The sequence below is a fragment of the Cottoperca gobio genome, chromosome 12 (genome assembly GCF_900634415.1).
Source record: "Cottoperca gobio chromosome 12, fCotGob3.1, whole genome shotgun sequence".
NCBI classification, from domain to species: domain Eukaryota; kingdom Metazoa; phylum Chordata; class Actinopteri; order Perciformes; family Bovichtidae; genus Cottoperca; species Cottoperca gobio.
The window spans coordinates 20343066-20365239 of record NC_041366.1 but is presented as its reverse complement, the minus strand read 5'-3'; the positions used below and the strand labels follow the sequence as shown (position 1 = coordinate 20365239).

At 43.6% G+C, this 22174-nt stretch overlaps 1 protein-coding gene across 2 annotated transcripts in view; it reads left to right on the top strand.

Annotated features, from left to right (window-relative positions):
- The first annotated feature begins 1157 nt into the window (after positions 1 to 1157).
- Positions 1158 to 22174, top strand: part of fibcd1b (fibrinogen C domain containing 1b) — an 89523-nt gene continuing 68506 nt past the window's right edge. For both annotated transcript variants that reach the window (XM_029444889.1, XM_029444888.1), the window contains exon 1: positions 1158 to 2027. In XM_029444889.1, the coding sequence (XP_029300749.1) occupies positions 1956 to 2027 (72 nt within the window). In that variant the 5' untranslated portion in view covers positions 1158 to 1955. The remainder of the gene's footprint in view (positions 2028 to 22174) is intronic.

Below are 22174 nucleotides of genomic sequence, written 5' to 3'. Positions count from 1 at the left end.
TGTTAAAACAATTCAAATGTTCTGCTCTGTCATAACATTTAACTTGCTGTCATCCATAACAAACTACTCCACCTTTTTAACAAACCCTCAATCCACGTGTGGATGTCAGACCAGTGACCCTACTTTGCATTACCCTCCCCCCTGCCCCTGGTGAGTGCAGGTGTATCCCAGGGATGAGTAATCCTACACATGCCTCGGTCCCTGCACCAATGATTAGATGTCTAATCATCCATCTATCAAACTCCTTTAACTGAGCAAAAACATGGCCTCTCTTGTGGACAACATTATTGACAGTAATGACTCTGTGTATAAGAGTGAAGAGGGGTCTTTGTGTGCGGCTGAGCTGCCTGTCAACCCTATCAGAGTACACTGAAAACTGTCACGGTGGGAATTGATTTCTGTAGGAACCTGTTGTATGGAGCTCAAACATAAGAGCTCTTATGACAACCCACCTTGAAGTGCCCTGCGGTGACCGTTTATAATAATAAATGGTTTAATTTACAGTAAGAGCATTTCCTGTACTCGTAAACAAAAAAAAAACGTCTTACCTCCACTACTATTCCTCATTATTTCCAGGCATGTGCCACTATGCTGAAGCAGCCACATGTGCAGGGTGTTTTACGCACAAGGTCCAGTGATCTCAGGGCTCACCTCAGAGAAACTTGTGGACATCTAGGCAAGAACTGTGCTGCTTTAAAATTTGATTTCTGAGCAATAAATTATAAAATATAGAAAGGCTAAATAATAAATAGGTTTAATATTCTGTTTCATCTTTTTTCTACTATAGTGAGGTTCCTATGCTTTAAACTCCAAAACAAGTATCCCCACTTCTAAAGGTTGTCACTCACATAAGAAGCGCTGGGTGATGTCACACCCAGTCATTAACACTGTGAGATTCTCACTCCACCTAATTGGGTATTCTTGTATAGTAATGCACACATAGAGAGGCGATCTTTGTAACGTGTTGCAACCTTTAAAGGATTTGCACACGTCGTAGTTCCTGCAGGAGGATTTCATCAGCAATCTGGTATCTGGGATTATGTTACATTAACCCATTACGCAGTCTGTAGTCTACAAACACAGCATCAATCGGCTCCTGTTTGGGGTGGAGTGGAATAGAAGGGTCCGCGGTGCAGTGTTAGCGAAGTAGCAGGCGGGGTGGCACAGCAGCAGTCGAGGGCAGGACGGCACAGGGAGGGAACGCTGCCTTGGAGCGCGGCGTGCGCACCGAAGGGACGCGTTGATTGACAGTCGGAGGCACGGAGCGCTCCGTGCGGCACACAAACGGAGCACGCTATTCTACCCGGCCCGTACCGTCTCAGCAAAGGCAACTCTGTGAAATACCAGCCAGATCAGCCTGGCACAAATAAAGCAGGCTCTATCCATCCCCTGGGCTCGGAGTCTTTTCACCGAATAAACGGGAAAAAGCAACGCAGCAGCTATCCCATCCCGTCGTTACCTGTCCAGCCATAACTGGACACACTCTGGGCTAACCTGACGTTTTCAAAGTATCCTGGAAACGGGAGTGGATGGACACTTTGCAATCTGAGAAGATTTTGTCGGTTTCTTTTTTTATGGAGTAAAAGGACTGCGACTTTCTTTCGGGATCATTTTGGGGTTGATTTTTGTTTTTTTGTTAAATTCAACATAAATGTGAAGCGTTCGTGAGTCAAGTTACAAACCCTGGAGCCTGTAAACACTCCTTTTCATTATATGTAATTGGAATAATGGCCAGATAATCAGGAGACTCTCGGGAGGAATTTTGGTGCGTAATTTGTGCGATGTGTGCGTTTGCTGAGCCGCAGAAGTAGTTGTGCCTCCCTTCATTTTACGTTAAATACCCCGTTTTTCCATGGAGTAGGCTAAATCACAGGTAAAGACTTATAAAGGAGCGGGTTTATTCTCTGTCGCCTGGAACAACCAGGCGGATCTGATGCGCAGATTCTCCATAGTTTATGGTAAATGACCAATGGGGAATCATGAACAGCTCTTCTGAACTCGAAGATGGGACTCGGCATAAAAACCAGGTACGTTCACACAACCTACAGTTATGTGTTTATGAGGAGTGGTGCATATGCTTGGCGCAGTGTTACCTCGCTGAGTTTGATAATGTGGCTCTGGGGTGAATCTCTGCGCTGTAGGAACAGAAGCTGCCCATGAGCGGTCCCCGACTCCCCGGGCACTGGCACTTGTGTTCCTGTCATATTGTCTAAACCCACCCGCAGATCACACAGTGCCCCTGGCTACTTGTATTTAGCGTGACACGACGCTTCAACGTGTTCGTTGGGTTACTTGGGACACACGAGATGTACTGATGAATGATGGTAAAATCACGGCAGGAGATTAATGCGAGGGTGAAAAGGCTGAGAGGTGTTCGCGCATCTCAGCTGCATCTTCACTAAATATTCTTAAATTCCCCTCCCGTGTAAACATGGGCTGTAGTTAAGCTGCATGTCTATAAATCACATCTATGTGCTGGAACATGGCACACATACATCCCTCCAGAAGCTATTAACAGTCCGGAGCTCCTTAGGTTAGTCTCCTGCCCGGATGAATCCAGACAGGATTGGACATGTGTTGTGTTGCAGCCAGGCAAGCTCACTTTGGGGAATAGTCAATGTTTCACAAGGTCAGTGGAGGGCTCCCCTGGAACACAGGAATCAGATTTCGGGGCAGTGAGAAAGCCTGGCGCCTTCTGGAAAGGCATGATTCACCCCTCCTATCCTCTTACCTGATGAGGATGGATTTAGCTAGTATGCGACATCACTGAAAAATGAAAGGTGCTGATGTGAAAACTTCCTCCGAGCCTTTGCTAAATGTTTTGTCATAGAGGAGAAGTCAATGGTATCAGGACCTTTTTTAATAACTGGTGCGGTATTGTCCATATGAATTGACCTGTTATGAAAAAAGGTAGCACCAGGTGTTATACATCGCCTAATACTTCCCTCCCTGTTTAAATGGCTCACTCACACATACATGTCCACGGTCTCAGTTAGTCTTTGATTCAGAAGCTGCACGGTGGAAGGAAACATGCTTGTGGCACAGGTCTGATGACGAAGCCACCTTCAGTAGAAATCATGGCTCATCCGAGTCATTTACACGACCACTCTGAACTGGAGCTTCGTTGAGTCCTCTATAAGCTATAGTTACATTAGTGGCCATTAACACAAGGCTGGAGTTTATTCTTCAGTCATTATAGTTGGCTGATGTAGCCTCCGTACTTCTGAGGTGGAGCTGATCAATGACTGAGAGGATATGACCAACATGTGCCTCCTGCCTCTAATCTTCTTCTACATCCATTATAGCAAATATGCCTGCCCTGAGTTTTAATTGGATGTGTGTGTGTGTGTGTGTCCTCAGATCAGTAAACTGACCGGGAAAAATATTTGCAAATGATACCCTATGTGACTTATTATTTCTGTGTTCTTGGAGAAGTCTGGATGACTAAATGAAGCTTTAATATGCTGAATTGGTAAGCCTTGAGGATGAAAATGCAAAGCATGTCCCACAACTCCAACACTCGCTTTGGATCAGACAGCATCGGGGGGGGTGTTGGATGAGATGAGAGGTTGTGGGTAATGGGGATGGCTAATGCTGCTATCTGTCCCTCTCCTCCCCACATCTATCTCTCTCCTTCTTCTTGCACTTGTTATTTTGCTATCACACACAGACACAGAAATAAATACTTGTTCTCCCTCTCTGTGTCAGCCTGTCTCTGTCTGTAATCTCCAGCAGGAACACCAAACCTTTATCTCCAGCCTTGGTGCTATTGACACAGTCATTTCAGTCCCAGTGGGGAGGGATCGTGTAATAGAGATCTCATGTGGTCTCTGTTTGTTTTTGATATTACAAAACATGGCCTCGTATTTGTCTGGTAACTATGCATATTTGATTTGTTGCTGTAGGTGTGCTGTCACGCATGCCCTTTAACAACAGACGGAGGCCAGTTAGAGTAAAACGGAGATTTGAGTGCAACTTGAAAATCAACCTTGAAACGTAATTCACTGTGAAAAACCTCAACAGAGACCGAGGCTGCCTGGTCAGATGTGTTCATAACTTGTGTGTGTATATAAAAATGAGGCACTTGAAAGAAACAAAATGGCTACCGTGTGTTGGAGTATGAGAGTAGATGCACCAGTGGAACTTCCAAGCAGAGCTTCTGTGAGGAAATGGGAAGGAAGCGGAGAGAAGTCGAGGTGCAGGTGTAAACAAATCTTTAAACAATAAAAGTTTGTTATAAAAATGATTGATACATGAAACATCATCTCACAAAGATTGTTTGGAATTGATTTTACTCCACACAAGAAACACAAATAACAAAGGATGCAATGTCAATATATTTATATATTTATATATATATTTATTCTATTTTATTTTGGTAATCCTGGATTTCTTACAGCGCTGTTCGTTAAAGCTGTTTCCATGGCATCATTGTGAAGTCAGCAATGAGCTGAGTTTGAGCAACTTTTCCTTTGTCTCAATTTAAAATCTTGAACACACAAACACACACACACACACACACACACACACACACACACACACACACACACACACACACACACACGTTAAACAGCTATACAGTCAGTTTCTTTCCCTTCGTTACCACACATGGCCCACACACACACACAAACACACACACACACACATGGCCCACACACACACACACACACACACACACACACACACACACACACACACACACACACACACACACACACACACACACACACACTCACAGCTGTGAAGTCAGTGATGCCCGTTGCAGTTGCCCACTCAGATTGTCGGGAATCAATACCACTCTGAGAACTTGAAACTTTCCAGAGCTCTGAAAGGACTGTTTGTATACGAGTAGAACAGCACAGATTAGAGCTGTGATTTAGCAGCTGACACATTGAAATGCACAAACAAGGTTTATATTTTACACATTTTTATTTCCCAAGCTTCTCTTCTAAACCACGAACCAGCACAAATGAATCAAAGTGACAAAAACCCACATCGATAAGTTATCAAATCTCCTTTCTACAGATGTTAATGGCGTAAGAAGGAGGAAGTTTCGCCTGACAGCACACACGCTGCAGACCCACATCTCTCAAAAACACACTCGGAAGCGACCCAAAAATGATATCAGACTTGCATGACAGCCCGAACAACCTTCTCTGCCAAGATTTATTATTCTGCACTAACTCACTTTAATACTCCTCGCCCCCCCACATGTGGTAACTGTAGCACATCAGGCAGAAGCGAGAGGGCTCCGTCACGTACATGTTTCTGTGTCTAGTAATCAGGATGAATTTAAGATTAAAGAAATAACGCTGTCACAATATCTAATAAAGATTATCGTAGCCAAAATAACCAATTTAGTCGCGATATCTAAATTTGAGGGAAAGTTTCTTCAACGAGTGGAGGGAGAGGGACTCTGTACCCACACCTGTGCATGGCACTGGGGAGGGACAACTCTTTACTTCTTCAAACATAAAAAAATCAGAGTGATGTTTCGTCTTCCTTAGAACCATCTTTGGCCAAGTTGAAATGAACAGGAACCATGGTGCCAAGAGTGAACACATGAACCGGCGAACAGCCAAGATTTATCTTTTGTTCTTTTGCCAACTCAAAGAATGAACGTTAATTAATTATAACTGAGTACATTCCCATGTCGTCAATACAGCCAGTGAATTCAACAGCTTGCTAAGACACCGTGATGTACATTTCAAAATAACACGGCAGCTCTTGCGATTCTTGCCGCTACAATGGGACTTTTTGGAACGCCGTTTAGCGGCAAGTAAAGAGGTGAAGACTGGAGCTCTGCACTGTACGTGTGAGATGATTGGCTGATTCTGTGGGTATCCTTGTTGAAGCAAATGAACCTGCTGAGCCGGCTGGAGGTGTACGAGGCAGTGTGGACCGGAGCAGAGCGAAGCCGAGAGAGTTCCCTGGTTCAATGGGCCTGTGATTTCCCTGTGGGGGGGGGGTCCTGCTATGTGCAGCAGTGTAACTCTAACAACCTCAGCTTCCGTCTCGTCCTGCGCCCCAAAAGTGCTTCATCCATTTGTCAGATCACTTACCAGAACACACAACTGGCAGATGCATTGGCATGTACAAATCCTGCACACGTGCAAGTTCAGTATGTGGAAATTGGGGGCATTTTGACTCTTTGTACTTTGTGTCTCATGTGTCTTCGTCTGCACATATCTACACGTCTGTGAGATGTTAGTACGTGTAATGTGACGGTTTGACAGTGTGTGTGGATATTGTTTTATTATATTGGCGAGATTGATCAAGTTAGGGCCTGTCAGTCTTTGTTTACAGCATGTTTAACAGCTGTACAGTTTATGAAAGAGGACAGTTTGATATATTTGTTTGTGTTTGTGTGATCACGTGCTTACATCAATCCATCCTTCTACAGTACGAGCATGGGGGTGGGAGTGAGGGGAGAGTTGTTGAATTTATTAAGAAAACAACAATCTTTCATGGGTTTTACTTCAGTGTTGCTCTTCACAACAACGCCGCCTTTCTATTGGCATGCACTATAATGAATTTCAAAGCCTTAATGTTTTGCATGTGTTGTTATCTTCCAGTGGCACGTTCTGAATCCTTTTCTAATCGCCTCCTTTCTCTTGATCATCTCTCATCGTTACACCGTCATCATCTCTTTAGCTTTGGACACATCTATGTACTATATAAGCTTTGTATAGTTGGAACCCATTGTTGAATTGTGGGATCAAAACCTAAGTGGTTTCGCAGTAGTGTGGGCCTATTGTTAGTAGAAGAAAAAAAAAGGTATGAATGTGTGAGAGGAGTGTGTGTGTGTGTGTGTGTGTTGGTGGATCAAAGCGGTAACGAGCCATTACTGTCAAGTTGTTACGTAAGTGAAGAGTGCTTTTGCATGGGAAGTGATTTTGTGTCTTAATGGAGCAGCGTGTTTGTTTGTTTAGGTTTCTGCTGCAGACAGATGGAGACACTTTGGGTACCGTGCCTGTACAGTAGCCCCATGAAGCCGGGGGCTTTACTAGTCTGAAGGTTATAAATGACAGCAGCTATCCCATGTGCTTTTGGCTTTACTCTTCCTCTATCTGCCTTCCTTATCTAACCCTCACGCTCTTCTATGTCTTTTTTCTCATTTTCCTCCCTTTCTATATCGCTTTTGTTTTGCTGACACCAAGGGACGGGACATTTTCACATCGGATATCTGGTGCTGCAAGGTGGCCAGGAGACCTTGAGAGAAGAGAGGGCGAGTCGAGACAGGACGGGAACAAGAATGAAAACAGGTCTCGGAAAAAAAAAAGCAGAATAAAAATAAAGAGCCAGAGTAGAGAAATAAAGAGTAACCCAGAGTAGAGAAATAAAGGAGTAACCCAGAGTAGAGAAATAAAGAGTAACCCAGAGTAGAGAAATAAAAGAGTAACCCAGAGTAGAGAAATAAAAGAGTAACCCAGAGTAGAGAAATAAAGGAGTAACCCAGAGTAGAGAAATAAAAGAGTAACCCAGAGTAGAGAAATAAAAGAGTAACCCAGAGTAGAGAAATAAAGGAGTAACCCAGAGTAGAGAAATAAAAGAGTAACCCAGAGTAGAGAAATAAAGGAGTAACCCAGAGTAGAGAAATAAAAGAGTAACCCAGAGTAGAGAAATAAAAGAGTAAGCCAGAGTAGAGAAATAAAAGAGTAAGCCAGAGTAGAGAAATAAAAGAGTAACCCAGAGTAGAGAAATAAAAGAGTAAGCCAGAGTAGAGTAGAAAGGACACAGAAGGGTTGGAAAGTATGAATCACAGTAGGTCCCAGATCCGTGTTAAGCAGGCAGCGGGCTAGCTGGGGGCGCATGTACCTTTTGCAAGATGACGCAGATATATTCCAGCTGCTCGAAATCCCACATACCTCCCAACAAAGGATTGTTCGCAGATCCAACACACATTGCTGTTGGAGGAAAGACAATCTCTTTCCAGTCGACTCTTGGATCAGTTACAAGGCTCATCACCAAAAGCCCCAAAGCATCACCGAGGGCTCACTAGCACACATCACAACAGCTGCACTGGAAAGTAATTGTACTTAATTCACTCGTGATTCTTGGTAATTGTGTTGATTTGATGCTTTTGTGTGTTTAAAACGTGTGTGGGTAATGCACACATTCACTTGCATGTCGGTAGTTGTGTGTGGGCGTGCTTCATGGTTTTCTTCTTTGTCTTTGTGCCTTTGAATGGATGTGAAGAAAGCGAGGCTGAGTAGGAAACATTAGAAAGGTACCGCAGGGCAAGGTTATACCTCCCAGGGCATGTATTGACAGATGTGTCAGCAAGCTGACCTGATGGGCATGGTTTCACAGTAGAAGAGCTAAAAGTGTGAGAGAGAGTGAAGGAGAGATGGAGGCAAGGCAGGCTGAGGCATTAGATTTCCATCTGCCGGATTCAGCCCCTCGTGCATGTGTGCGTGTGCGTGTGTGTGTGTGTGTGTGCCAAGAAGGGTCATTAAGCTGGGGAGGAAAAAAAACCACTCTAAAAGGAAAGATAAATGTGTATATTCACCCCATTATTTTACCCTGGAAGACTGTGATATCACTATTCTGAAATTTATTATTCACTTCCCTGCTAAATCATCATTAAAAATGCATTGGAAATCACCAGTGAGAGGCAGATGAGAGGCGTGCAGGTGGAGGGGAAGGAGTGGGCTGGAAATGAGGCAGAGTAGTGGAGTGAGGGATGAGAGAGTTCAGTCATCTTGATGGACAACTAGCCCGCCTCTTCCCACTGACAGATCGGGCTCTATCTCCATATTTGCAGTGAACAGTGTTCTATTTCTTCGCTGCGATCTCAATGGAAGAGTTAAAGAGCTCTGTTCATGTGGCACTAGAGCGTTGATCAAGTAGAGATATGAGATTAGAGGTCTGCTTATAAGGGAATATACTTCCCATAACCTTTTTCCCCTCTTTGTTCCCTCTTCTCATCATTAATCAACGCTCGTGCATGCGAGCGCGCAAGCACAACAAATCACGCACACACGCGAGTGCATTCCCCTTTTGTGGTGTGTTACGTGTCTGACTTAGAATACAGACGGAACAGTAAATAATAAGGGAATTAATTAGACTCTGAAAATCCAGTGAATAATTTATGATAAATGGAGAAGTTTAATCAAGCAATCAATCTACGCCGGCCACCGTATCTGGAGCAGAAAACATCACAGGAGAGAGGGTCGAGGATGAGACAGCATTTTAAAACTCAACATAAACCAGTTAAACACACAATCAGTCAAAACTGCAGTAAAGCCAAAGCAAATTGCTTTATTTTAATCTTTAAAAATGTCTTTTTGTTTTACAGACTCGACATTTAACACATTTACATGAAAACACAGCTGACATACGCAGAACGTAGAACAACGTTTGTGCACAAAAGCAAACAAATGAATATAACGCCCATGTGTAAAATAATCATGCAACTGTTTCCTGCAGCCCGGGAGGCATTTTGATGTATTTCAGGTGGGTGGCACACGGCTCTGTTTGCTGATATGCTGCAGGTTCACTCAATTAGCATTTTGCAGCTAAAAGTTAAACTATTCCCATCTTTCAGTTTGGCCACACTCTGCAGACTCGAGATAACCGCAGCTGCTCTGGTTTGTTTTAAGCAAACTAAATGAAGGGGTGGGGTGGGGGGTGGGGGGCTAAGGTTACACCATTACACATAATCCGGTGAGGAGTTCAAATATGACCTTACTGTATCCCACCAATCCCTCTAGGCCTCCGATCAAGGTGCCTTAATGTGGCGGCAGCTCTTTCCTTCCCTGCTCACGCGCTAAACTCTTTGAGCTGTCGGCTCAAGATGAAAAAGGTTACGGTTCTTTATATTACAATTCATAACAACTTTCAGTTTAGCAGCAAGAAAACCCAGAGTCACAAATCACATTTTCCTTATAGAGAACTCATCTATGTAGAACATTGAAGCTGGAGGGAGTCCACTGCACAGCCATGTCCATACGATTTGATGTATTATATTTTGCTGTGAGTTTTGCATGTTCTTGTCGCAGCAGAGTGTTAGTGAGTTCCTCCGAGCTGTAGAGCGACTCATGAGTTTTATAGATTCTACAGACCACTCCTTTCCTGGCAACACCATCCCGTAAGTTATCGTCTATACCCTTCTCTGTCGCCATTGGCGCCCCTTTATGCATTTTAGATTTAATTAAGCCAGAGCTGATTGCTAAAATAGTGATGCTGGAGTGCGGCAGCTGTTTCACAGCTAGAATACAGAGGGCCTTTTTATCTCGGTGTTAAACTGACAATGTGCCCGTGATTGAACAGCGCTGCTCTCTAACTCTCTCTTACTTGGTAGTCTCAGCAAAATCACATTATTGGTTTTCCTCTGAGCCAAATTGAGTCATTTACTTAGCAAACTGACTTCATATATATACCTGCTAATGACTTGCTTAAGCTAATGTTGGAAACATTATGGCATCATTATGGGCCCGGCACCATCAGGTGTCTCAAGGTTAATGGCAGCAGGAAGGATGAAGGCTCAGACATCCTTGTTGTCCCGATTAAATAGTATTCTTGACCTGTGAATTGAAAGATCGCCTCCTAATCCGATGTTTCAGGGACAGGTGCTTTGCTTTTAGTACGCCAAATATGAATTGATGAGATCCTGAACCAAATAAAAACCAGTGCAATTCCCGGCCACCAGATATGGCTCGTGTTCAAGTATCCCATCCGTGTAGAGCACAGAGCGCTTCCCCCTGACGGATACAGTACGCTCACTCATCTGAAGCAAACATTTGATTTAATGTTCCATCTGTGGTGAGCAGAGTGAGAAGAAAACTTCCTGACGGAGGTTCGGTGGCTGATGCGAGGACGAGGAAAGCGTTGGGATAGTTTTAGGAAAGAGATCAATAAAAATGGAATGATGCGTACAGAATATTCAGAAGGAGACAGACAGAGAGGGAGGCACAAAGAGACGCAGATGTATTTATTGCAGCTGCCCTATTAAACAGTTATGACAAACTCATGGCTAATATATTAACAGACTTATCCACCAACATACATTATTTATTCATCATCAAAAATTCAATCTGGCAGACTGTGTGCCATTATTCAGATGTGCTGGGGGAAAGTGGCACATTTGAATAAATGAGGAATTGTAGGTCTCACTCCTGTGGCTTGTTGTTGTTCCAAAACCCTCCTTTTAAATTATTCAAACGTTAAATCAATCAAACAAAATTCAGGGGATGGATTGATATTGAAAAGAAAATCCTCTCTGGAGCTCACAAAGCTGGATTTATTATATCATTGGGAAGAAACATTGTATTGTTCTTGGTGCATTTATTATAACATCAGACTTATCAAACTGTTGGAAGTGACAGGAGAGGGAAACATTCTGCACCTTGCATCTCATTCCAGTCATACTGTCTGTCCTCCTGCTTTGGACCGCAGTAGACAAGCTCATATTCACTATATTTGGTTTGCCTTGTTTCCTCTGGTGGAATTCTGCACCTCTCGGCAATACCTAAGTTTGAATGAGATTGGATATGGAAATGTAGAGTACTGCAGACCAGTAGTTTCTGCTGATGTTGTGGAACCTGGCAGCATGGAGAACAGGACATATTCCTCAGAGAAACAAACACTCGTGCATACAGATACCTCTGTGCCAGCAGACACATGGAACCTGACACACATGCACACACACACACACTCTTCCGGTAATATAGGACTTTGCAGAGAAAGCAACCACAGGAAATATTTATAGTGTGGTAGGAAAACTATTTTTGGGGATAATATACAGGAAACAATTAATCTTATTGGATATTTTACATATTTAACTAGAAATGAACGTAATTATTTCCAATCTGCCTCAAAACATTTATAATGTTTATGATATAAAAGGGAGTGAACAACAATAACACGTCTTATGGTAAAGTCTGCAGGCACGGGAGCTACATGCTAATGTTAGCATGCTCACGAGGACTTGTTAAAGTATAGAATGTGGTAAAGCTTTCGTTCTGTTGTTGTATTTGATTGCACCTGTTTGTGTTATTGTATGCAAGGACTCGGCCGACATGTTGCTCAAACACTGCAGAGTTCTGTCACTCGGCTTACTGCGCGTAGTATCGTCGAGCGCTGCAATTGGATCTGTCCAATACAATGGAATCCAATAGAGTACAAGCGGTCCAAAACCGTCGGGCTGACCAGCTTTGTGCTCTCTGTAAAGTACCTCAGTCAACAATCCCAAACATCTAACAGAACTTCTGTGTTCTGCAAACCTACGTTCCAGTGTTTCCTGTTCACTCCATAGACTTGGCTTGGACAAACATGCTCACAACATCATGCTGTTCAGACGCAGTGTGTGAAGCAATGACTTGCATTATTGGAAGTGTATCAAGTTTCAATGCACAGCAGAGTGTAAAGCATCTGAAAGAATGGACATTATAAGCAGGTGAAGGACACAGGTAACTCCCCCCATACACCAACATTGTGTTACAGCGTCCACATTCATGGATCTCATCATATACACAGGTTCACCTCCATGATGGGAATATTATTAAATGAGCTCCCATTCATTGCCAGGATTCATTTGTGCTGTCGTTATTATTCCTCCATCTGTGCACGCTTGTGTTTTTGGAATCGTTTTATGTGCTGAGATATTATGTGTAATTGTGTGGATGCACACAGTTAAAACCTTTTTTTCTTTCTACACGATGCACAGCACCTTTCTTTCAATCTTTACTTTACAATGGAAGCGTTCTGGCCAGCTCGTCCTATAATCAGCTGCTTGTAGTTCTAGTCTAAGTTGCTCTGGTATTGTAACAGCCTGTCAGCACAGCTCAGCCTCAGCCGTTTGTCTTCAACCTTTCGTCAAATCTCCCTTGCAGATGCAATGACTTATAGATGACATTTGCTAGAGACGGGGATGGAGTGCAGAAAACTTATTTGGAGTGTGAGGTCCACAGATTTAGAGAAAACTTACAAAGAAAAGGTCAAAAGTAAAAACTGAGCGTTCTCACTTTTTTTTCATCATTGAATTTGTGACTAAGTGGAAATTTTCTGACAAATCTTCACAATTCGTTCTTCAGCTTTGTTTTGGTTCATCCAGTGTCTTCCTTTAATCCTCCCCGCATGTTAAACTTATGCTCGCTCTCTCTCTCAGCCTCTCTCACTTGGGGAATGGAATCTGGCAGGCTCCTCACAGGCTTCTGTAATGTGCTAACATAACAAATCAATCAGACTCACAGTATTTCTACAGCCCCTCAGCTCACATTGATTTATTGCAAATGTGTTGAAGATGAAGAGAGAAACTCCTTAGCACTGTGGGGCAGGGTGGTCAAGGAGAGTGGATGCATGAGCGAAGGATGAGGGGACGATGACAGCTTTGGGATGAGAGGTGAGGGGCGAGGAGTGAGGAAAGAGGAGGGATCCCGGTCCGCTGACCTTTGTTTTGATAGGCTGGCGTTGTTCACCTCAGGGTCATCGCACTGTCATCAGCCAGCCAGGCAGAGAAAATGATGATGATGTGTTTTATATTTTAGATGGCTGTGATGTGTTTGCTGCGTGCTGCGGTTTTTCAATACGTGGAGCATGACAGCTGCTGTCAGCCCCGCAGCGTGATGGGTCAGAAGTCACAGATCGGTGGTGGCTCGGATTCCCATTCGACGCCATCAGTAAACTAACCTGACAAACAGAACAGTTGTAACTTTCTGTGATTCATGGGTGTCACTGCACAAAACCTGAACTGAATTATTACCATATTAGAGCGGTAATTTTCACCTAATGCATGTTGTAATGGCTTTTTGACTGTTGTTATTTATTTAATTCACTTTAAATCTTAGCATTTTTATTTTTTTTCTAACTCCAAACAAATTATCTTGCCGTTGCCACTCAATTATGACTCAGAGCAATTTCATATTTCATGCTCACAGAGCTCAGGGGGGGATATCTGGAGGGATGCCGCAGCAGTAAATTTTGTTTTCAATTTTATACATGTCGAGAGTGAAAGGCTTGTTTATCCGTTTTGGAGAAGATGACTGTCGGAGGGGGAGAAAGAGTTAGCAAGAGCTCAATAGTAGCTTGGTGTATTTATATCATGGGCATACACTTAGAGACACTGAAGGGGGCTGATGGAGATGAGGATTGAAGTGGATTATTGAGATAGGACAGCGCCGCTGAGAGAATCAAATCTTATTTAGATTAAGCTTCCATAAAATACACAAGCAGTGAAAACATACGTCTGTCCGCCGCCATATGTAGCTCAGCGCTGCGTGGCCGTCTCCCTGCGGGGGCCGCGAGGCGGTTTGAAAGGGTTAAAGAGGGGATTAAAGTGATAATGTACATCTCTAATCCCCGGCACTTTAAGAGGGCAAAAGAGGCAAAACTGCCCTCTAACCACGGAGCTGGACATGAAGAGCGTGCATTACCGGCCATCAGGGTCAGCAAATCACCATGGCAACAGATTATTCAGAATAATTATCTGCCATATGTGACTTGTCACATTTAGAAGTTGGCTGTGAGCCGGGTCACGGGTCAAAACGCTGATCAGAGCGCCGGCGGTGGTAACCTCCTACACATTTTATCAGAAGTTCAGCTTGCTTATCGCGCCGGTCACGTGGATCACAGATCCGACGCTGCGGCAGAGACTGTTCTCTAAAATGCCACCTCATACTGAGAGTTTTTGAGCTTTCAATAGCCCTTTCTTCAATAACACATCCTACACAAGGAAAATGAATAAAGTGGATTTATGATTTCAATCAGAATATTAAGCTTTTTGAATCGACTTTTTTCTGCAAAGGAAAGGAAACGACGAATACGTGAGCTCGACAGAGTTCTCACGACAGAGTTCTCACGACCAGCCTTCCATTAGGAGTCCAGACGTTTTAACTCATCACTGCAGCTCTCCCGCAGGAGCTATACAGAGAATGCTTCATTTCCCATAAAGCCGTGTTCACACTAGTACCCTGGGACAAGAAGCAACAAGGTGCAAAGTGGTTTACCCATTACAGTGAATCATTTATTCTGTCACTTTTGCTCATGTGAGAACAGTCATTTGGAGTGACCTCTCTACGCTATTTACTATTTATTTATTCATCTTGAAAAGCAGAAATGCCAAACAAAACATCTTTTCAAAAATCACCGTTAATACATTTGGAGAAGTTACTGTGATTCTTGTCATGCACGCATGGTGCCATCTGCAACACAACATCCTCAGGCCACCCCTCGGCAATCTCTATGCAGCGCGCGTCCCTCCCTCTAATTGTGCGTTTTGTATGAAACAGTTTTAAGGATCCCTGGGGAAGTGGGAAACGTGACACTCCCGATACCTCGGGCAGATTACTGCGAGCCGTCAGATTGTGCGAGATGCACAGTGACACCTCTTTTCTCTGATCAAGTGTGTCACATAACGCCGGGCGGGATCACCGGGTGGAGGCACTGCCAGCACGTTCAGGGAAGAGCCTGGATGTGTTCAGACAAGCTACTTACGTTTAAACACCAATTAAGCCCAATGCACTACTTACATCTATAGTCTATTAGATTGTCACCCATCACTATTAGGAGATACTCTGAGCCCTCTGGCTTTCTGGGAAAAATAATTACATTCTTTCTGCGTCATAATTACTGCCTTGAAAGCGTCTCTTTCGAACACTAACAAAGCAGCTCTTACTCTTTCTGTCTCACCATTCCTCCCTCCCCGAGCTCTGCCTTTCTCATCTCTTGTCTGTTGTCTCTCCAGACACTAATGAAGTAGTTTAATCTGCTAACTCCAGAGGAACTGTCTGCAGAGGACTGCATTAATTAAGTCCTTGTGTGTATTCCTTTTTCTTTTTTAAAGTTTCCACATTTTCAGAATGGGCCGACCGTACAAACATGTTTTCCATCATCGCTTACTGTTGCTTTGTGACTCGTGGAGAATTACCAGTGTTTGGATTTGCATGTGTTGATTAGTCCAAATGAAACGCTCGGAGAAGTTTGAGAGCACATTTGATTTCCCATTTGCTCAACTTTACTCAACTCTGCGAGTCCACGCGCAAATCAAATGTGTCACCCGTTTTAATCTGCTGGGTAATCTCTGCAGGAACGCACGCTAGTGCTCGCGCATTACAATGCTGCTCATCTGATTCAATACGATACAACTTTATTGTTAGTTTACACTCAAATTCATTTTTGCATCCATTCCAGAAATGTGCACACGTGCAGTTACACATGTGACACTGTGGAAGACGTACACACACACACACACACACACACACACATTCAAACAGTCACGACAGCTAAACGCGTGGCATTATATCCTCTGGATTAAGTCTTGTTTAGCGGCACGCTGCAGGATGAACAGACAGATGTATACAATGATTCTTCAGTCTGTTGCTTTTAAATGGAGGGACTCCAGTTCTCCAGTTCTCCATTTTAAAACATGCGAGGAGGACGAGATACCGTCAGCAAGTCTGCGCACGCTCGTGTTATGAGTTACTTGAATGTAGCGGTCCACAGGTTGGCCAATAATCTTCGCACACAAATGTGGATTTGATGGTATGACTTTGTTTCAAGTTTCTACATCACGACACTCTGGATCACCGATTTAAGAGTTGAAGCAGAACGAGGAAGACTTGGAGAGTACATGCTCACGTCTCCCCACTAACCTCTGAAACGACACATTGTGACAAGTTAGTATGAAAAGCTGTCAGACGTGAGGCGAGTTTGAGTTCTTAAATATAGTTCCAGCTGGGTAAACACAGTGAAAAGGTTGTCTATTGCTTCCCGAGCGTGACTGACGTTTAGCGCCGACTAACCACATTCAACCGGTCTATTTATGCAGTCACTCTCCTTTGATTTAAACCTTGCCTTCTTCACAGTCTTCATTTGGATTACATTTTCTTTGACGTTGTTTTACTGCATTCGTGGAGGAAATGACAGTTGTGGCAGTTCCTTTTACAAACAGCCAGAGAGCAAGCCACCGGCTCCTGATTCCCCAGGAGTTAGACTGTTGACTTAAGATCTCAGCTTTTCAAAATAAAGTGTACCTCCGTTTTACATCTCTCTGCTAACGTTCCTCTTGTATTTCACGGGAGCTGTCACGGTTCTTCTCTTGCGTGGACAATAGTAAGTGTAAGTTGCTGTATGAAGAAGTAAATGGCTGCATCATTAATAGAACTACAAAGATGTGTGCCTCCAGAAGTCATTAAATGCACCATCACTTTCTAAGCAACCTGCATAAAATAAGGGTTAAATGGACGATACCAGGTTACATTGTTTGGATGTGCCTTCACTTAGTTTGTGAAAAGCTTAGTTGAGCTTCTTCATATACACAGAGAGCTTTTGTGAAGAGAATAAATAAGTTCTACATCATTCATTCGTCTCGTGTGTATCTGCCTGGCACTTCAATTCACACTCTTTTTGGCAATAACTGTTTCCACAAAGGTGGCTTTCCATTGCTCTCCTAATGGAATGGAAGCGCTGCATATGATGCTTGCAGACATATTTTATCAACTTAATTATTGCAGTGGTTGGAGCAGCTTTTGACCAGTTTCTACACCGTGAATATGTACGAGTGTGAAAACTAAACGTTCACTCACACCGAGCTCATCTCATTTTCCACAAGTTACACAATTAGATCAACATTTCCCTGTTGCTGATTCTGCTGTTTGAAAAGGAAGCGATCAAAACCCCCACACACAGCACGAAGAGGACCCTTCATGCTGCGCTCATACCCCCCCCCCCCCCATCCTGCAGCATGTACTGTCCTCTTGACCGAATCTTCTGAAGGGTTATTTTGCACAGAAATTTAGAATGCTTCCATTATAGTGAAGGCCCTTTTGAGAAAATTGCTTTTGTATTTACGAGTAGTGCCACTACAAGCAGCAGCACTACACTGTTGGCATGCTTTGGGACTGCTAACTCTGCTGCAGCCAGAAACAACACTGTCACACTGGATAGGGAGTCTTATTTATTTATTTATTTATTTATCTAACAGCCTTGTTTATCCTCGTAAGAATCGTCCTGTGGGTTCACACTTTATTTCTTCATTTTCATTTTCCATTTAATGCTCCATCTTCCTCAGCATGGGGAGGTCAGACGTTGCACTTGCCGGGTTAAGGAAACTGTTTTGTTTGTTTGTTTGTTTTGTGATCCCATAACTCGGCTGCATGATAGGGAAAGTTGATTTTCGTGTATAAACCTGTGACCTCAGAAGACCAATGTGCACTGCAGCACCACCTCCTCTCAGGGAGAGAGCGAACCCACAGCACTTACCACCCGATAGCACTCACCCAACATATCCTTTAGTCACGCGGTGCCACACCCACACCCACACCCACACACACACACACACATAAAGTAACCTAATACACACGCGATACGGCTGCATGATATATCAATGTGACCACGTGCAATAGTCATTTTGCAGGTCGGCAAATGAACTTTTTCACTGCTTGATCGGTTGGGTCTGCATCTGCTCAGGTGATTAAACCCACCTGTCAGGATCCTCCTCCATGTGCGCCGCGACCGACTAAAGCAGTGAAATGTGAAGGTGCCTCGCGGCTCCGACTGTGAGCTTCACGGCAACACCCCTCGCCTGGAGCTCGCCGCTCCACCAGACGTACTGCTCGCTGTGACATCTCTCCCTGTGGAAGGGACTGTCATCCAGGGCGGACTGTCCTCAGCGTGAGGGGTCTGCAGGCGACGTCGGCGACCCACAACACCCGTGGAGCCCTGTTTAATTAACCACGCTTTGTGGGTGTGACTTTTTCTGCAGCGTCATCACCCTTCATCTCAGTGCAACCAATGTGTTTATGGTAATTAAATTGCTAGCAGAGCACGACATTCGTGTATTTGTTCAACTCTTAATCTTGCTGTCAAAGTGCTCTTTAGGGTCCACGGGCAGCGTGAGTAGAAGAGCATCATCATCATCAAAATCTGATCCCTTCGTCAAAATCAAACTGTCAAGATTTATCGTGTTCCCCTTCAGACAGAGACGTACACAAAGAGATAAATTGACATACACAAAAGGACACACACACACACACACACACACACACACAGGCGCGCTTAAGGCCACCCTTTTGTGCTACTTCAGCTACAGCCATAAGTCATTCTGCGAGGTAGCTGTACCATGAAGTGTCGACACCAGTATCCATAACATGCATGTATTATTTATGGCGGCCTGAGCGGTGGGCACAAAGCGATGTATGCAAATGTATACATTAAGGAGAGGAGGCTCTTCATGTCTGACTGTTACAAGAAGTGTCTGCCTTCTTATCACCACTGCTATTAAAAAAAGCAAGGCTGCAGGACGGAGATCCATCTTCTCTTTTAATGGCACATCTTCGTGCGTGTGTGCGAATGTGAAATGCGTTTACGTGTCTAGGTGTGTGTGTGTGTGTGGATCTTGTGCATGTGTGATTGCGCTGGTGCACTTAACTGTGCTCGCAACTGCAATCAGGACTCTAAGTGGCCTGCAATTTCAAAAAGCCAAATTGAAGTGGGGACTGGAAAGGAGATAGAAAGAGATGTGAGCCTGCTGTGAAGTTAAAGTGTGAGGCGTCCTTCACCAGAATCATTCTGATTATTCCTGACAAAGTGTTAAGCGTATGGCATCGTAATTCACTCATCGCTATTTCATGTAAGAATGAGTGTGTTTCTTTAACGAAGAGGTCTCCGTGTGTGTGTGTGTGTGCGTGTGTGTGTGTGTGTGTTGAAGCAGCGAGGTGGTCAATGTGTTGTTAAGGCAGTGTAATAATAATGTTTTATTGTCACAGAAGCTTCTGTTGGATTTGTACGTGTGTGTGTGTGTGTGTGTGTGTGTGTGTGTGTGTGTGTGTGATGCTGCTGCGTCTCATCATATCTGCAGTTTTAGTCAAATCCTCCAAAGTTGACTTGCACATTCACACAAACCCACAGCAGCAACAGTTCTTGACTTGATGAAGACAGGAATGATCAGAGTAAGAGAGAACTCTGCAGGACATGGAACTCAAAGAGAGATGCTCCGTCTTCAGAGTCCTGGGGAAGAAAATGAAAATAGAGTTGTGACAATTACTAGAAGCATGTCGATGGCGAGGTGGTTAAATGTGTATTTATGCTCTTAGTAAATGAAGTATCAGATGAGCAGGAGATCTCAGATCACCTGCGTCCTGAGAACACAGCGGTAACACTATGAGACATTAACACCTATAAGAGATTGAAAGCCTTCTTTCAATCTCGCCGTTTCACTTCACGCTCACAAAGCAGACATTCTGACCCCTCAGTGATTGTGTGCTTTATAATAACGGCTGCGGTGATATGTTTTTGCATTCCTATGTGTGTGTGTGTGTGCCTCAGGGACAGTGGGTGACAGACTCACTCCCTGTGTGTGGCCGATTGCAGTGCGAGCGCCAAGGACAAGCAGTGGAGGGTAGAGCGGGTGATTTGTCTCTTAGGATTGAACTCATCTCCCCGGTCTCCCGCAGGCCTCTCCTCCCTCTTCTTTCTCTGCATGCTGTCTTATTTTGAAGGTGAAGAGCATTTCTCTCAGTGTTTGCATGCATCCCTTTTAGCTGAGGCAGTTGATTGTGTTTTGTGAATCCTCACAGTTTACGTTGAAGGACACGTCTACACACGGATGATTCATCCTGTGGATGTGCTATAAAGTGAGCACATCATCTTTTTCCTTGAGTAATTCCACCCAATGGAGCTGAGGTCATAACAGACTTACAGTGCCACTTCCTGTTGGATTTGAGATGATTTCTTAACTGATTAGGACCAACATGAGGCATCAGCTCACGTTCTTTCACACATTCCTCTGTCGGTCTCTTAATTGACGGTCTGTTCCCACTGTAGATTGTTTTCCTTTTGGCCACAGGGAAGTCTGGATAAGATGTGTTGAAATGATATTTAGTTTACACCTCTGAAGTCGTTTGTCTCTCAGCAGATGCGGAAGAAATCCACCGAAAGACAAAACAAGCTCATGGAGAGCTCTTCCCCAGTTATTCACTCTGTTAGGCGAGAAATCAACTGAAAGTATGAATATAATTTGGACAGAAGACATGAAAGAGACCAATGATTGACCTGCCATTACACTGCAGGATGTCTCTTATTGCCTCATAAACTTAGTATTGCTACCAAATCACAGCAGTGTCCCCTCCTGATACGCTGTATAACCATATTTATGTGCCGGTGCCAAAGTAATCCAAAGAAAAGTGCCTGTCATCAGCCATTAGCTGTACGGGGAATAGTCCCTTTGAAGTCTGTAAAAACTGCTGTGCTGCCATCACATCCACTATGGCAGTGTCCTCTAAAATACCCAAATCTCTGCAGTTTGCAGAATAGAATATGGGCAGCGGCAAGGTAAACAGCTCTCTTCATCTTCAGCTGTCCACGCTACAATGTTCTGTTTTATGAAGGAGCTGGACAACATTACTTTGTCTCCGTGTTCCTAAATGTTTGATCACTTTAATGCAAAACGTGTCTGCTAATGACGTCCATGTTAAGTTTATTTTAACCGCTCAAATCGCTCGTTTTGATCTTCGTCTTCTCACATTTCTTTAGTTCATTTAGAAACCTTGAAAGTTATCAGCACATCTCTGGTAAACACACAAGATTTGAAGTGATGCTTTTGCAGGAATTCTTTGTGGAGAAACAAAATCAAGTGCATGTCGACTGTATTGGAGTTTGCAGACGTAGCGTGTCCCACATCGTGATGTAGATGCTCAAACGATACCGTGCAGCCGTACTTTATATGTTTATTTCCTTGGCAAACACTGTTTTTTGAAAGAACCTTTTGATTTTGAAATGGTGAAAGAGAAACCTTTCCAATAAGGTTCACACAATCTTGAGTATTTATCTAGTAAGAGACACATCAGGGACTAACTGCTTATTAATAAGTAGCTTTAAAAATACTCCAGCATCTAATGAGTTTCTACATCTACTTTCAAAATATCTGTTTCCAGATTAACTGCTGCTAAATAGCACATAACCAATAACTAATCATTTCCTAATTACGTGCACTTCATATTATATTATCGCTATCTTTTTGTCCCCTCAAGTGAGACGCCACATCATCCTCCTCAATTTACAAGTAGGCACTGGCTTTTTATTGGGAATGCGTCATTAGTTTAGGATTTATTATATCATTATAGTTCATTAGTTTTAAGAATAATGTAGCAGAGACAGAAAAGATTTTATCTCTCGACTTGAATGAACCTTCACGTGAACACTCACTTCTAAATAACCTCCTCCTAATGTGCTATGT